Below are 18385 nucleotides of genomic sequence, written 5' to 3'. Positions count from 1 at the left end.
AATTTATAATAATCATTTCCTACTGTCATGGCACTTCTAGTTTTCACACTACTTATAAACTAAACAATTAATTTTGTATTGTATGAAGACGAAAAAAATTATATAATTAGCTGTATAGAACAAAATTGTGTTATAAAATTATTGTAGTATTGAAATGTATAAAAATTTTAATATGATTTGTACGATCCATACTATTCCATAACTATTGCCTCCAGTCTCTTACATCTTGTAAATCTATTCCTACTAATATTATAAAGCTGAAATAGTTTGTTTCTTTGAACGCGCTAATATCAGGAACTACTGATTCGAATTGAAAAATTATTTTTGTGTCGGATAATCCGTTAACTGAGGAAGGCTATAGGCTAAATAATATTTTAGTACTTATTAACACGTTTTTCCTCAAACTAACGCGAGCGAAACTGCAGAGCATACTTAGTAGATAATAAAAAAAAGAAAAGTGTTAAAATGAGTCCGTATATTAATAATTTGCACGAATACGACAATCTCATTAAATCTAATAAAATTCAACGGACGGATCCCTCAATCTACGTTTTAAGCCTAAATGAATGATTATGAATTTTTATGACGTACTTAGAGTGGCAAGGATAAATTGTAACGTTTTATTTTGTTTTATCTTAATACTTGATAAATGTTGTTGTGAATTTTAAATATGGCAATGGCTTAAAGATCATATATTAAAAAAAATGATGATGTTATTCTTTGACTGTATTATATTCGAGTTAGCGAATTGTAGGGTTATTGTAAAAACTTGCAAAATACTATTTAATCTTTAGGAACTTGGTAAATCACTTTTTAAGCAGTAATTTTATTTATGAATTATAAAATATCGTTTTTAATTTCTGTTTGTTCAAAGCAGTGCATTTTTTAATTTTTATTACAATACAATTCGTTTAGTTTAATACTTCTGTGCTTTTTTGTTTTTTAATTTTTTTTTTTGTCTGATATTATTATGGTATCATATTTTTTTTTATTAGCAAAAAAGTATATCAAATTCAGTCAATTTTTTTTCTGATGTTTTAATTAGGCGTGTTTAACAAGGTCTATACCAGAGTTACATATGTTGATATAATTTTGTTAATATTTTCAGTTAAAAAGCAAATAATTTTAGTGATAAAACACCATTTATTTTTCGCCTATTTCTGATTTAACTGGAATACAACATTTATATTTTTATGAATGATAAACTTCTGTTTCATTCATAATTTTTTTCGGTTTTAAAACTGGAATACTATTTTATTTATTTGCATTTTTTCGTTGTTACAGATAACATATTTATTATAATTATAAGAACTACTATCGACAATGCGCCAAATGGAGTGTCAACTAGAATTACACCTAAATATTACGCACAACACGTTATTTCTGGTATCTGCAGCGCCGCAGACTCTCGTCTGGGAAGAAAAAAAAAAACTCTTTATTAATCTAATATTACATAACTATATTATTATAAGAGAATAAAGTTTAGGGTGACTTGTTTGTTTTGCATATACCGTAACTTGAGCAATATGTGTTGTGTGTAGCATGAAGCGCTTTTCTTCAAGTATTTTGTTGTGTAATCTGTTTATTAAATATGGGTTCCAAAGATAAAGCTGGCTGATGAGTGTAGTAAATGTTGAGTGTAGTGAATGTTGAGTGTAGTGAATGTTAAGTGTAATGAATGTTGAGTGTAGTGAATTTTGAGTGTAGTGAATTTTGGGTGTAGTGAATGTTGAGTGTAGTGAATGTTGAGTGTAGTGAATGTTGAGTGTAGTGAATGTTGAGTGTAGTGAATGTTGAGTCTGGTGAATGTTGAGTGTAGTGAATGTTGAGTGTAGTGAGTGTGGTGTGGTGTACCGTGTGACGTGTACGGTAGCGTGTCGGTGTACTCACGGCGCTAGTGCGGCGTGGTGGGCGAGGAGGAGCGCCAGTGTAGTGAGTGTGGTGTGGTGTACCGTGTGACGTGTGACGTGTACGGTAGCGTGTCGGTGTACTCACGGCGCTAGTGCGGCGTGGTGGGCGAGGAGGAGCGCGAGTGTAGTGAGTGTGGTGTGATGTACCGTGTGACGTGTGACGTGTACGGTAGCGTGTCGGTGTACTCACGGCGCTAGTGCGGCGTGGTGGGCGAGGAGGAGCGCGAGTGTAGTGAGTGTGGTGTGATGTACCGTGTGACGTGTGACGTGTACGGTAGCGTGTCGGTGTACTCACGGCGCTAGTGCGGCGTGGTGGGCGAGGAGGAGCGCGAGTGTAGTGAGTGTGGTGTGGTGTACCGTGTGACGTGTACGGTAGCGTGTCGGTGTACTCACGGCGCTAGTGCGGCGTGGTGGGCGAGGGCGTGGTGGGCGAGGAGGAGCGCGAGTGTAGTGAGTGTGGTGTGATGTACCGTGTGACGTGTGACGTGTACGGTAGCGTGTCGGTGTACTCACGGCGCTAGTGCGGCGTGGTGGGCGAGGAGGAGCGCGAGTGTAGTGAGTGTGGTGTGGTGTACCGTGTGACGTGTACGGTAGCGTGTCGGTGTACTCACGGCGCTAGTGCGGCGTGGTGGGCGAGGAGGAGCGCCAGTGTAGTGAGTGTGGTGTGGTGTACCGTGTGACGTGTGACGTGTACAGTAGCGTGTCGGTGTACTCACGGCGCTAGTGCGGCGTGGTGGGCGAGGGCGTGGTGGGCGAGGAGGAGCGCGAGTGTAGTGAGTGTGGTGTGATGTACCGTGTGACGTGTGACGTGTACGGTAGCGTGTCGGTGTACTCACGGCGCTAGTGCGGCGTGGTGGGCGAGGGCGTGGTGGGCGAGGAGGAGCGCGAGTGTAGTGAGTGTGGTGTGGTGTACCGTGTGACGTGTACGGTAGCGTGTCGGTGTACTCACGGCGCTAGTGCGGCGTGGTGGGCGAGGAGGAGCGCCAGTGTAGTGAGTGTGGTGTGGTGTACCGTGTGACGTGTGACGTGTACAGTAGCGTGTCGGTGTACTCACGGCGCTAGTGCGGCGTGGTGGGCGAGGGCGTGGTGGGCGAGGAGGAGCGCGAGTGCGCCGCCAGCGAGTGCTGCAGCGCCGCCGGGGTCAACCACTCCCTGGTGGCCATTATATCATTATAGTAGCAACGGCATAGCAATACACAGCAGAGAAATACAAGTGATATACAAGCAACAGCTTCCATACATATAGATCATAAAAAGAAATCGTTAAAACTATAATATCTACAAATATATCTTACTTTGGCAAGCAGCGTTGTAAGAAAGGTACGCAGGAACTGACGTAGGCGAGTCGGTTCACCCACGCCGGTATATCTCGGTCGCATAGCGCCTGCACAAAATTGAACTAATATTATTATACGTTGTATTTTTTGAGACGATATATAAAGATAATCAAAAGCGTAAGGAAACATCGAGAATTGCTTCACGTATAAGGGTGCCTTTTGGCTAGGATGTACTTAATAGCTAGAAAATGTTCAATAAGAACGGATTTTGCGACATTGCCATAATAAGGCGATTTTTTTTACAAGTAGTAGGTCGGCAAGCAAGCTTACGACTTGCCTGATGGTAAATAAATGATGACCGTAGTCTATAGATGCCTGAAACACTGCAAGAATCGCAAGCATCGCGCGTTGCGGACCCTACCCCATTCAATCCCCCCCCCCCTGCTTGAAACAGAATTATTTTGCTTTGATCTTCTGTAAGGTCGAGGTACTTCCCCAGTAAGCTGCTCCAGATTTTGTGCAGGATATTTCCTGCTATGCTCTACCTCAGTAACTGTGCCCCACATTAGTTCCACCAGAGATTCAAAGGCTCACGCAAGTTTGCATGAAAGTTTTTCGTTGTTTGGGCTACGAGATTTAATTTTGGAGGGCAGGTAATTAGCAGTTAGAAGACATTTACCATGAACGGATTTTGCAAAACGGTCGCACTAAGGGGGTCTATGGGCTCTCGTAAGTTTATATAAAAGTCATTAATTTTTTCTGCTAAAACGCTACAAGTTAGTAGACGTCCGCTAAGAACGTATTTTGATAAATTATACCCTTAAGGGGGGTGTAATTGACGTTGATGGTTTTTATGACAAGTCCGTCATTTTTAAAGTTAGCAGCATGAAACTTTACTTTTGGACTACTGATTAAAAATGAATAAATATGTATAATATTTCCGCGTTTGTGGAAATTCTATCTTTGAAGGGGTGAAACCAGAGATTTTAAGTCAGTACGGAAAGTCCATCAGTTTTGAAGTTGGAGGTATGAAACTTTATTTTAGATCAATCATTAAAATAAGTTAGTACGTATTTAACTGTTTGCGGAAATACTAACTTTGAAGAAGTGAAATAGGTTTTCATATTTGTATAGAAGTTTATTATTTTATGAATATTTGTTTTGCGGTTACTAATCATTAATTAGTATAAAAAACGTGTTTTAGCGATAGTCATAATTCTGCTCTTAAAATTTGTGACTTAGGGGTTGAAAGTTTGTTTAGAAGACAAAAGAAATTAAAGTAAATAATTTTTGGACTGCTGTCCAAGTAGCCTGTCGCGCGACTGTCGAACCATAACTTTGGTAATACAAATACAGGTATCCTTAAATTATTTTCTTATATACTTATTCATCATCATCATCATTATTATCATCATCATCATCATCACTTCAGCTTAATATAGTCCACTGCTGGACATAGGCCTCCACTAATTCGCGCCAAAAATGGACTGAACTCATGTGTTTTGCCCATAGTCGCCACGCTGGGCAGGCGGGTTGGTGACCGCAGTACTGGCTTTGTCGCACCAAAGACGCTGCTGCCCGTCTTCGGCCTGTGTATTTCAAAGCCAGCAGTTGGATGGTTATCCCGCCATCGGTCGGCTTCTTAAGTTCCAAGATGGTTGTGGAACTGTGTCCCTTAGTTGCCTTTTACGACACCCACGAGAAGAGAGGGGGTGGATATATTCTTAATGCCGTAACCACACAGCTTATACATATTAGGTACTACTTTAGTACCTCATATGAGCAATTTCTACGCGCGAGAAACTGCGGACAAACGTTATTATTTAATAAATCTTCACAACGACGAATAGAAGCAAAACAGTTAATTCAAAATACAAGTACTTATTTTATCACGTTAATAATAACACAACAATTATTGTATTATAATATTGCACCAACATTTATTTAGTCAGTTTTGATTTTCATTTTATTTTAACTCCCTGTTAGTATATTATAATATTTTGCCATAAGGTGGCGCTTTGTATCGTCTTTCCGTGTCCTAATCTCTCTGTCCTTTCCATTGCTTGCCCCGCTCGCTGTGTAACCGCCATTGTACATTCATTAAAGAAGTTTATTATAAATTAGTGCTTTCATTACCACAACCACGCAATTTCCCTACACTCCTAAAGTTTACGAGGAAGTCTTAACCAAACAGTAAGACTTACTGTTTATCACAGTACTATTATAAAATGTAATGGTTATCTTATAAATGAAATTCTCGTGTCACAATGTTAGTTACCGTATTCCTCCGAAACGGCTGGACCGATTTTTATAAAAAAAAATATACATATCGGGTAGGCCTGAGAATCGGCCAACATCTATTTTTCATATACCTAAGTTATAGAAGAGGGAGTGATTAAGGGGGTTAATCCGTAGCGTGCATTTCATACAGGCAGAGGGGCACTGCCTACCCTGGCATATTACTAAAAATGATATATAAAACATGAACATTACAATTATTTTTGAATACATGTTTTGAAACAGACATAAATCATAATGCAATTTAAATCCGCTACAAAAAAACTCGCCATCATATTATGCGATATCAGCTTCGTGCGCATCGACGACGGGCCTTTTATGAAACTTCTGCCTATAATCGCATAACAAATGTTAGCAATGACAGTAAGACATTATATAATCCTACAATTTTACAATGTCGCGCGCGTCATATGGAATACGAACAAAGTATTGTGTTTTTAACATTGGTCGGTTAACAACGAAATTAGGCACTGCCTAAGAATAACCTGTCAAATTAAATTATCTTGAATTCAAAACCGTTTGTATTAATAATTATGATTTTTGACACGGTCGCGTAATCGCAACATTCCACAGAAAAATATTATGACAATTCACTTTTAATTTTTCGTTTGTGCGTTCTTGTTATTAGTGAAAATATATTAGTGATGAATAAGTTTACTTGTGAAATATGTAACGGAGACGTGTGTTTGATGAAAGTAAATAGTGCATCGAAATTCAACCCGTTCGATTTTACAGATAAATTAAAAATTGTTTAGGCGTATCGATTTAACACATAAAATATAACAATGACATTATAATTTTTCATTTATTAATAAATAAACAAGTACTTTCATTAAGAATACAATTTCGTAACTAATTAATAGCGTTATCAATGATTTCCTATGTTTGACACAAACGAAATTATCAGAGTGCCGGCCTTATGAGGTCACTGTGTCTATCCAGTAACTGATTTGTTTGATGTTTCATTTGTATCACTCACTCATGAGTTACCCGAGTCTGGTAATAGGTATCAGTTGGTTGCTGTACGTGTATTTGTATGCCTTTTTTTATATCACTAGGTCGGCAAACAAGCGTACGGCTCACCTGATGGTAAGCGATTACCGTAGCTTATAGACACCTGCAATACCAGAAGCACCGCAAGCGCGTTGCCGACCCAATCCCCAATCCCCCCAGGAGCCTGCCTGCATTATTAGTATAAATGCACTTTACGTGTCTTATAATTTACTTGTCTATTCTTGAAATTATCTAAAAGCCTCTATTTCCAACAAAATAAAAATAAATTAGGAAAAAATTGCGAGAAAGTAAGTGCAGTGTGGCTGTTAAAAATTTTTTAATCTTTATGCACGCCACTAGGGTTAATAATATATATGGCAAAACAACGTTTGCGGGGTAAACTAGTAGTTATATATCAACATTTATCAAGGGTAAAACCATGCTCAAACCCTTGTAATGTAGATTTAACGCGAGGAAAACTTTACGTCAAGACTAGTAAAGTAAAAATAAAAATATTTATTATTCTATACGCAATATTAATGGTGAGCACTCACCAAACAAAACGCGGACGTGAAGTGGTTGCAATTGTTATTCATTAAGTGATATCTGAAAAAAAAGAAACATTTTTAATTTTTATTTCATTTGCAATTTTTATCTCATACGTTTGCTATAAAGCTATCTGGTGTATAACGTTTCCAACAGGTAAAAGATTTATGATATATAATAAGAAGTATTTGCTACCAGCGGATCCAAAAATTGTACTTTTTTAGTTAATGTGACATAGGATAACAGGTAGACTTTATTGGTAAACACGTTGTCAACCTTATCCCTAACACTCCCTAAGAGCTCTAGCTACCATACACACCAAAGAAACTTCCTCAATCGTCCAAACTTTGAGCAAGATATTTTCTGGTTTGCCTTTCCTCAATAAGATTTTTATTTGTGGTACTTAGTTGTAGACTAAAACTTATGTTTGGGTTTTGCTCAGGCTGTCAATTTTGTATAGTATCGATATTATTAATCATACCTGTCACCGCGGAATTGCTTGCCAAGTTCCGTCACGAGACGTCTCACTTCCTCTTCGCTGAAGTCCGTGTATCCTATGTGTACACTTTGCCTGAAAACAAAAGAAACATTTTGATAAGATTTTGCTAAAAAAAGCTATCGTCCAGTTATAATCTTTGAGACAGCCCTATTTTTATTTAATCAAAGGCCAACAGTATTTATTGATAAAAAACGATTTTGGAACTGGCAAAAGCAAATCGTAGAATGGGCAAAAAATGTTTGTAGTTATAGAGACGATAAATTACTTTGGCTTGACTTAAAGGGTATATAATGGGGGGGGGGGGGTTGTTAAACAACCGTGTGCGTAGATTGCAAGACGTCAACAACGAGCCGCTACCTGAACCGGAACTGCTCGCCCAGCTCGCGCTCGTCGCGCGGCGCGATCTCGAACACGCCGGTGAAGGCGTACGGGTGGCCGCCGTACGCCCACTCGGAGCCGTGCACCTGCACGCCACTGTGGAACACGCCCACGCCCGCGCCCGCCGTGTACCTGCACACACGCATGCCAGCCCGTAACATCCCACTGCTGGGCGTAGGTCTCTTTCTCCGTGTTTTTTTAAAATGATAATTTCGCACTGCCGCTATTTATATGGCGACAATTTTTGAGTTTTCATCATATAATAATCTATAATCTGTATATCAATTTAATTTAATTTTATTATTATGATGATATATATATTTTTATTTTCTCCATGTAGGAGAATGATCGATTCGTGGTCGAGGTCGCTCATTCGATTCCCGCTCAGGATTTGTACAAGTAGTTGTTTTCGGTTTGGATGTCTGTCCTTGTGGGAGACCCCAGCGCGGCTCGGAGAACGTTAAGCTGTCAGTCCCGATTGTTATCAGAGACATCTGATAACGATAGTTACTATTAGTATAGTAGGTAATATATCCACCAACCCGCAGTAGACGCTTAGTAGATTTAGCTCCGTACCTTCTTCAACATGGAGAAAGAGGCTGATACATATATAGTAGGATATTACAATGCTGAACCGTGATCGATAAATATGAATTCACTACAATTACAAATAATAATAGAAAAAAATCACAAAACTAAGGTACACTAATTAAATAACGAAAAGCATTTTTACCATGATTGCCATTAGCAATCTCAACCGCACAACCTTCATAGATGACCCAATTTTTCAGTCAGTCAGTTCAGCCTATTGCGGTCCACTGCTGGATATAGGCCTCCCCAAGTGCGCGCCAGCCATCACGGTTTTACGCAATCCTCATCCAGCCTACACCGGCAATCTTACGTAGATCGTCGGTCCAACGGGCCGGAGGACGTCCCACACTGCGTTTGCCAAGACGCGGTCTTCACTCCAGGACCCGCCTGCTCCAACGGCTATCGGTCCTACGACACAGATGACCAGCCCACTGCCATTTCAACTTGCTAATTCTGTGGGCTATGTCAGTTACTTTCGTTCTCTCGCGGATAGTCTCATTTCTAATCCTATCTTTGAGAGAAACCCCAAGCATAGTCCGTTCCATTGCACGTTGAGCGACTTTAGACTTGTGGACCAGTTCCTTCCTCAGTGTCCGCGTCTCGGTTCCGTATGTTAACACAGGCAGGTCGCATTGCTCGAAGACTTTTGTCTTCAAGCATTGCGGAATCTTCGAAGTGAAGACTCTACGAAGCCTGCCAAAAACCGCCCAGCCCAACCTAATCCTCCTGTCGGCCTCCTTCTCGAAGTTGTTGCGGCCTAGTTGGATAGTATGGCCTAGGTAAATATAATCCTGAACAACTTCGAGAAGGGTACCATCGACCGATACCGGTCTCGGTAGACTTGATTGTTAAACATAGCTTTTGTTTTGTCCAATTTCATACAGAGACCGACACGTCGCGTCGGGAGGACTCGTTTAGGCCGGCCAGCATTTGGCCTAACTCATCCAACGTCTCCGCAAAGATGACAATATCATCGGCGAAACGAAGGTGAGAGATGAATTCACCGTTGACGTTAATGCCTCGTTCTCCCCAATCTAAGGTCTTAAAGACATCCTCCAGCGCAGTGGTAAACAGTTTTGATGATATTACATCTCCCTGTCTTACCCCACGCCGGAGGGAAATAGGTCCTGTTCTCTGGTCCTGGACATGAACGGTCATCGTCGTATATCGATATGACATCTCTGCAGAGAGTCCAGGACAGCCCAGGTCTCGACAGAGTCGAAAGCTTTCTCGTAGTCCACAAATGCCAAACACAGCGGCTGATTATATTCTTTTGTCTTTTGAATAATCTACCGAACAGTATGGATGTGGTCTACGGTGCTGTAGCCTATATATGTAAAAATACTACGGTTTTATTTCATTCACAAAAATTTTAAAACTTACTTATTAACAATAATCACAAAACAACGATTTGAAGCAATTTTTTCAAAAAAAAAAAAAACCCTGCTTTCTGTTCCGCTGGTTGCGGATTCGATTCACGACTGAGTCTGGGTGTAATATTTGTATTTATATACTTCTATATGTATTATTTCTATGTATATTTATCAAAAAACAAAAAAAAAGTTATAACAGTCGTCTGTTACCTGTATCAAGCATTAAGTTGGTTACCATAGGAACAGACGACCGCGTGTGTATGTTATATTTATTTATTTATTTATTTATATTAAGCAGTATATGAGTCATGTTTGTTTTGGGTTATTTTGAATTTACAGTATCGACAAACATGGCAAATATCTCGTTTTACATATAAATCGGTTTTAGCGACCGTAAAAGCTTCAAGCTAGACTTTTATAGCAATCGCACGGAACGAATCACTTCCTACTTATTATATTCGTATTCAAGTGGACTTATCAGAGCATTATTGATTAGTTGTTGATAAATTACTTTTAGTTCTAAGTAAATTAATCACTGGTGCGGAACTGTTTTCAATGAGATAAACTATCGAAAAACATTATTCCTATTTTAAGCTCACGTTTGTCCGTTGTAAATATTAAGATTTATACTCACAAATATGAATGAAAAAGCACATATATTTATAGGTTTACGTGGTTGATTTTTTTTATATTTATAAATCATACATATATATGGTGTTCGGCTCCTTAACTACGTTCCTTCGAATGGGGGGGGGGGGGTTCTGCAAGTGTGATCACGTTCCGTGTGAAAAAAACTCTAAGCCATTTTAATTTACTTTGTCTTAATATACGAGCTACTCTGGCAACGTACTTCTGTATAAACGTCCAATACTATTTTTCTTAGGCCTAAAAAAACGTGAATGTAATATATTATGTATATTTCTTGTAAAAAAATCATATTGTGAACTTGTTGTTTCGTAGTGAAAAATGAAACAACAAAAAAATCTTTATAACTAAAAATATTATAATAGTTTCACTGCAACACTATGAAATAATTATTTTCTCAAGTAAGTATGAACTTTAATTAAAGTTACTAAACAAGTTTAACGTGTAAACTTAACCACGCAACGGAATACACATACGGAATATACATATTACATCAGAGGAATAAATGTAAAGTTTAAAAGTACTTTCATTAAGTTTTACAAGTACAGTAAATCTTAATAATTTTAAATAACTACTGAGGTAGGACGCACAGCAGAAAATATACTGCTCAAAATCTGGGGATGTACCTCTATTGTGTAAGATCACAGCTAAATAATACTGATTTCACTGATTTCAAGCAGTGTTGTGTTTCTGTGGTGAGTACGGTGATCGGAGTTCCTGGAAGGCGGGGGGGGGGGGGGTTTAGGGGTTGGTTCGATAACGCGCTTGCGACATTTCTGTTGTTGCAGGCATCTATCTATAATTAAACGACGGGAATCACTAACCATCGGGGGAGGCGTACGCTTGTTTGCCGACCTTGTTGTATAAAATGTAACTAATTTCAACTATTACACTATTTTTACACGTTTTCTTAATTATAATAAATCACAAACCTCACGTGTACAAGTTTATAAAATTATAATTTTAACGTTAACAAAAATAGTTACTTTTGTTTGTTTCGTGTGTTTTGTTTTTGTTACAGACTTTTTGACTTTTTAATCGATGTTTTGTTTTAAGACGATAAAAAATACATAATGATAATAGTTACACCAGTGGCTCATAGTGATTCATAATGGTTTATGGTAATTAATAATGGTTCATAGTGATTTATAATGGTTCATTGTAATTTTTAATAGTACATAACGAATCATGTCACTTCATAATGACTTATATTGGTTAATAAAGTTAATAATTAATAATGGTTAGTAGCAAATTATAACGGTTCATATTGGCTCAAAATGTTTCATAGTACTTCGTAGTGTTTCTCAGTAAATCGTAAGTTAGTGCTGACTCAAAAGGGTTCAAATTAATTCATAAAGGATCACAACAGTTCCTAGTGGGTCAAATGGCTCACCAGTTCGTCCAGTACATGTCGTAAACATTGAGTACGACGGGCGCCTGCCCCGGCCGCGGAGGTCTCGGCTCGTTCCTGCGCGGCAGAAGAGACATACACGACGGAAACATCGTGCAGATGCCGCACGACTGGAAAGGAATATATAATTACTTGAAAAACACTTTAAATCACTTTACAAAAATACAGTAAAAAGCTCAAAATTTCATAATGTTGATTCCGCTAAAAAGTGTTTATGATGGAACTTTTTGGTATATTATTAAATTGTATTTTGTTAAATGTTGTTTATCACGTAAGGGTTATAATTAGGTAAGCTTTGCCACAACTAATAATCGTGACACTCAACAGAGAACAACATTTTTTTCCTTTATAATTACAATAAATATAATTGAATTGTTTGAATAAGCGTATAGTGCTTTTCCCTTAAGTTACACGATTGTCCTGGGACAATTATTATCAAAATTAAGGTCTTTGAATTAAGAACACAGGAACATTAAAAGCAGAAAAATAAAATAAAACGACACCAACAAAGCTTTTGTGTTCCTTCAAGAAGCAAACTGAATAGTTCAAAATGGGGAATAAATGAAAAAAAATTAAAATATAATTTGTATAAGTAAGCCTTTTACAATACTTAAATAATGACTTTGCAAAAGTCCAGTTAAAAAGTTTCCAACTTAGTAATGCTGATTCTACTAAGAATAAGTGTCGTTAAAAATATAACTAGTGCTTTTTTAAAATATGTCTCACTATTACTAAACGCTGCTGTTGTATCTTTACCTAAAATATTGTTATACTAGAGCTACTACTTATTTCGATTCAATCTTTTAATAAAAAATTACTCAAATTGTCACATATTAGCACATCCATGAGATGATCTTTTAACTACGTGAGCCGTTTTTTTATTATTATATCATAACCATACTATATTTCTTTAAGGTTTACTTTAGTGACATTTCGTGATAACAATCAACCATTACCCTAGTTGTTAAAAACACTTATTGTTGTAAAATAGCTTTAGTTAGGTTAATTGAAGTGGGGACCAGATTTGTTTAGGTCAAATATTATGAGATTTTACTTGACTCGTCTTTGATCGATGTTATGGTCATGTAACACGCATTTCTTCTTTGTTAAAACTTACAACAGATAAATAATAAGCTACCAACTAATAGACGGCTTAATTTACATAAAAATAGCAATCAACAAACTGACCTAACTAATACAAAGCTTATCTACAACTCGCCCTTCAAACGAAAAAGAAAGTTAAAATACTAAATCATAATAAAAAAAGTACACAACGATGGCCGTTCCATATTCCTGAACAAAAATTGCAATTTTTAAACTCTATGTGTATGAAAATAGAGTTCAAAATTGTATTTGATAAACTTGTTGCAAATACTGATGCCTAATTTACAATTAAAATTTATTCCCTCATTTGCATCAAGCGCCCCGTGATTGTTTCTTTGTTAGGTTTGAATCATTTTCCTGGTTATATTCTCAAGTCGTGTATGAAATTGGCAAATACACAAGTAATAAATTACATTGAGATTTTATTATAAATTTCAAAATGCAGATTATTTTAAAAATACATAAATACCATAAATTATGCAATTAATTATGAACATCTATTTCACTTTTTTCTTATTTTTATTTAAAAAAAAAACACACAAAATCGTAATATTTGATGTTGGTCTGTATATCATAAATGTAATTGTTTTTTGCAGGAATTTTCAAATTGATAGTAGCGGAAAATGCCGTATAGGTTGAGTTTAACTCAATTCAAGTTATCAAAATTTAATTGTGTATTTTATCTTTCACTTAATAAAGTATGACATCAAATTTTAAGTGTCCAAAAACAGGGTATGATTTTTTTCCAAATGAATTATAACTGCTCCGTAAGTATCTCGAAAACCCTTTATTAGTGCGTAATCACGTGACCCTTTTCACTCAATTTCAAAAGTACATATATGTAAAACTAACTGTTGCATGCAAATTTTGATTTTATCTCATATAATATACCATAGGAACTATAGATATTTTTGTCATAAAAATTTGCTTACGTCATTATTATCCTCAGAACCCCGAACTACCACTATGCAAAACTCACGTCGGCGCTTGTTGTGAAAAACAAAAAACAAATCCATCTCACGGGGATCGTATATTTTGCCATGAGGAAAAAGTAACTTTATATTATTCCAGATTTCTAACTCAAATATCATCCAGATCCGTTCAGCCCTTTTAGCTTGAATGTATAACAAATATCGATCCGAAATTTGCATTTATTAAAGTAGTAAGATCTGTACATACCTGATAGTTAAAATTAGTCATTAGGTCATAGCATATTACTAATTATAAGTATAGGCATCTAGAACAAAGAAGGTATTCTTAACATACTCAATGTTAAACTAACACTATAAAATAAAATAAAATAGCCTTTATTGCTGCTTCTTTCCTAAACATTAATATATAATAATACATGCCTACTTTCTAAAAAACAAATTGATTTAATCAAATTTAACTTGTATTTGAATGATCGGACTGTGTGGCTACGGTACTAAAGAATATAGCCACCCCCTCTCTTCCCGTGGGTGTCGTAAGAGGCGACTAAGGGATAACACAGTTCCGCTACTACCTTGGAACTTAAAAAGCCGACCGGTGGCGGGATAACCATCCAACTGCTGGCTTTTAAATACACAGGCCGAAGACGGGCAGCAGCGTCTTCGGTGCGATAAAGCCAGTACTGCGGTCACCAACCCGTCTGCCCAGCTTGGTGACTATGGACAAAACACATGAGTTCACGTTATTTTTGGCGTAAACTTGTGGAGGCCTATGTCCAGCAGTGGACTGTATAGGCTGTAATGATTGAATGATCGGCAACTGGGTGTTTGTGTGGAACAGCTTGTCTGTCGAAAAAGGCCTTCTCTAAAGATTTCCACGTATTCCTATCTTTTGCTAAGCGTGTCCATTGTGGATCAGCTATTTTCTTGAAGTCATCTCCCCATCTTTTCGTTTGTCTTCCTCTATTTCTTTTACTATCTCTTGGATACCACTCTGTTACTAACTTAGTCCTTTTCTCTTTACTTTCCCTTAACATATCGCTGGCCCCGGGCAATAAAGCGGTATACGCCGGTTACACCCTTTTTAATGTTATTTAATTTTTGGCTTCTCTGAGTATCAATCTATCACTCTTATTTTTTTCAGTTTTTTTTTATTAATATTTCGTTAGAATAAATGACAATAACCGTTTTATTGCATGGATAATTCTCTTACGACTAAGCTATGTATTATTGCATTATTCTTAAGAAAAATAACACAAAAAAACCGGTGAACATCTTTACAGTAACTGTTAATGATCTTGCAATTAAAATTGTATCATCTATGGATTGTATTATACATTTTTTTAATTATTTCATTAAAAAAATATACGATTTGTTTTTAAAAAAAATATTTTTAAAAGCTTAAATTGGTAAAAAAAATAGCTTTCATTTGACATATTGAACGTCTGTTTTGGATCACTGTACACTGCACTATAAACAAATTAGCTTCTTTTATTTCTCCTGTAAAATTTGATTTTTGATATTACCGCTTTATTGCCCGGGGACAGCGATATGTCCCGTCCAAAGCCGTTTAAGATGTCTGTAGACTGTGTTTGCATTTTTAAATTTTGTTCTTTTTGATTTCTCGCAATTTCACTCTATCTCCTCTTTTTATGCCTAAAATACTTCATTCCATCTTCATTTTGGCAGACTTAATTTACTTTCTTGTAGTTCTGTTAACGCCCATGTCTGGCACCCATATAGTAAGCATGGCATAATGCATATTTCATATACTTTCTTTTTTCCTGTCATTTGCATATCTTTATCCTTAATTATTTCCCTAAGGGGCCAAAACCGTTTCCAAGCATTCATTATTCTTCGTTCTATTTCTCTATTCATGCAATCATCTGTAGATATAAATTGGCCTAGATATATATATTCATTTACATATTCTATTTTTTCGTTATTTACTGTTATTTATTCAATAGTTACTGTTTGTTGGGCGTTCGTCATAATTTTGCTTTCGGTTAGATTCATTGTCAACATTAGACCTAGAGTTTCTGCATCCTCTGAGAACAAAATCAAATCATCTGCGAAACGTAGATGGTTGAGATTTTCGCCATTTATATTGAGCCCCTTTTTTGTTCAGTTTAGGTTCCTGAAGATCATCTCCAGTACTGCTGAAAATACTTTAGGTGATATAGGATCTCATCCAAATCCTATGTAGTGTGTTTTATTATATTCTCTATATTTCTGTAGAATTTGTCTTAGAGTGTGAATGTGATCTATAGTTGAGAACTTATTTCGGAAACTAGCTTGTTCCTTAGGTTGGTTTTCATCTAGTGTAGTGGTAATTCTGTTTAGTACAATTTTTATGTAAATATTGGACATTAAACTGATCGGTCTGTTGTTTCCTATATCACCCTTGTTTCCCTTCTTATAAGACTAGTCATTTTTAAATCAGACATTTTAAATATTACCAGATTGGATAAAGGTAACAAATACCTACAGAGTCGACGTTGCATACCAGGCGGAACGCGGATCGTCCGTTCATTTGAATTTGTTTGCACTGTTACTAAAAAAAATTGCCCGTCTGATCGACACAGTACCGTGAAATTATCGTGTTTTCGGAACAATTACTGTACACCCAAAAAATATTTTAAAATTCAAGTTTTTAAGTAAATTACACTGAACAAACTGTTTTAAAATATCAGTCGCCAAAGAAAGGGTCGTCGCTTCAAATAATCGTACAAAAAAACAAATACTGAACACAAATGTTTTCAACTTTCAGTCGCCTAAAAGAAAACGTTGCATTTCAGTAGGACGAACAGAATTATACGATTAGTACGATCCTAGGGGACGATCGTATATCGTACGTAGGCATTAAATTATCGTACATGTACACTAATTATCATACGTTTGGGATCGCTGTTTGTTTGCCACCATGTATGTAACAAGGAAATGACTATTTTAATCGATTTATTACTTTGCGTGAGTAGTTCACGATAATACCTATGTGAGTATTAGATATAGTTTTATCAAGTATTGACTCTAATGCCCTGCCAATAAAACTTAGTTTTATTTCTTTAAATATTATTATTATTTTTAACCATAATTGGAACTATTGTTCTATGTGTTGTGGTTATAATAATAGTTCTTTTATCACGCGATTTAACCCACGCTTAAATTAAGTTACTATTTACGCTACTCGAATGAAATGTTAATACATCACGTATTTGCCTATAACTTTTCAATATAAGATGATTTATAATATGCAAAATTAAACATAAATCTGTACATAAATTAAAATCCAATTGGAAAAGATATTTTACATTAAATTACAAAAGCGTATATAACATAACAGGCTATAAAATATCACATTATAACACATTACTTATACACATCTCTAAGGAATACAAAGTGAACTTGATCTATCTTAGATACACAGAAGAGCTTCTAAAGATAAAAATGTCAATAATCACTACATAACTAAGGCAATTTTAATAACATTTACAGGTTTAGTAGCTCATAGTAGTAATAGAAACAACTCTAAAAATCACGTGTCATCTCAGTAAATAAACAAGGTCGAGCAAACAATGTAATTAATCAAAGAGAACATAAAATTAAAGAGTAAACCATCAATTTATATAACTCACTGATTAAGGCGACAATTTATCTTTGAGACTCGAACACATAATTGTAATCGACGTCTATAATATAGCTATACGACTGCCGCGGTTTCGCTTATATCCAATTTTCACATCTAATAAACTTTTTAGATATAGATGTTTCCGATTTTTGAATCGTAATCAATATCGTAATCATTGTTTAAAATGTTAAGGTGAGATATATAATAAAAATTTTGAATTCTTTATGTGATCTATACAAATAAATAAAACTGGAGTGTTTGTTTGTAATATTAAAATAACCGCTTTTTTACTAAATGCATATGGATGTATAGTATACACACTAGATATACCAAAATAACACTTTTTAAAATTTTTGTCTGTTTGTTGCGGCTAATTTCTGAAACGGCTGGACCGATTCTGATAGGACTTTCACTAGCAGATAGCGGGTGTAGTAAGGAGTAACTTGGGCTACTTTTATTTTAAAAAATTATTTATTTTATAGGTCTGCGAACTGAACAATAACTTTTTTATTAAATTCCACGCGGACGAAGTTGTGACCACAGCTATTTATCATAATACAAAACTCACTTTTTAAAAATGTAAAATATACGTATAATATTTCTTAATAAATGAATTAGTTATCGTTAGTGATAAGCTTCTACTCGTAGTAAATTGAAAAATCGACAACAGACAACAGTAATTCTTTTAAAAACAGTAAATCGTTATAGATTCAGTAATATCTAATTAATAGTATATTTAATTATTATTTGAATTATGATCATTCAAAGATAAATAACAAAAAAAAATTCTTTCTTTAACGATT

At 36.0% G+C, this 18385-nt stretch overlaps 1 protein-coding gene across 1 annotated transcript in view; it reads right to left on the bottom strand.

The window, feature by feature from the left end:
* Window positions 1–873: 873 nt before the first annotated feature.
* Window positions 874–18385, bottom strand: part of LOC123667578 (deubiquitinase DESI2) — a 42920-nt gene continuing 25408 nt past the window's right edge. The window contains exons 2-8 of the mRNA XM_045601457.1: window positions 11904–12031; window positions 7881–8033; window positions 7506–7595; window positions 7033–7084; window positions 3206–3294; window positions 2965–3062; window positions 874–1412 (exon numbers count right to left, since the gene is read on the bottom strand). Coding sequence (XP_045457413.1) covers window positions 2969–3062; window positions 3206–3294; window positions 7033–7084; window positions 7506–7595; window positions 7881–8033; window positions 11904–12013 — 588 coding nt within the window. The 5' untranslated portion in view covers window positions 12014–12031 and the 3' untranslated portion in view covers window positions 874–1412; window positions 2965–2968. The remainder of the gene's footprint in view (window positions 1413–2964; window positions 3063–3205; window positions 3295–7032; window positions 7085–7505; window positions 7596–7880; window positions 8034–11903; window positions 12032–18385) is intronic.

Source organism: Melitaea cinxia, chromosome 28, assembly GCF_905220565.1.
Source record: "Melitaea cinxia chromosome 28, ilMelCinx1.1, whole genome shotgun sequence".
Lineage (NCBI taxonomy): Eukaryota > Metazoa > Arthropoda > Insecta > Lepidoptera > Nymphalidae > Melitaea > Melitaea cinxia.
The sequence above is the reverse complement of the archived record's forward strand: the minus strand, read 5'-3'. Positions and strand labels throughout refer to the sequence as shown.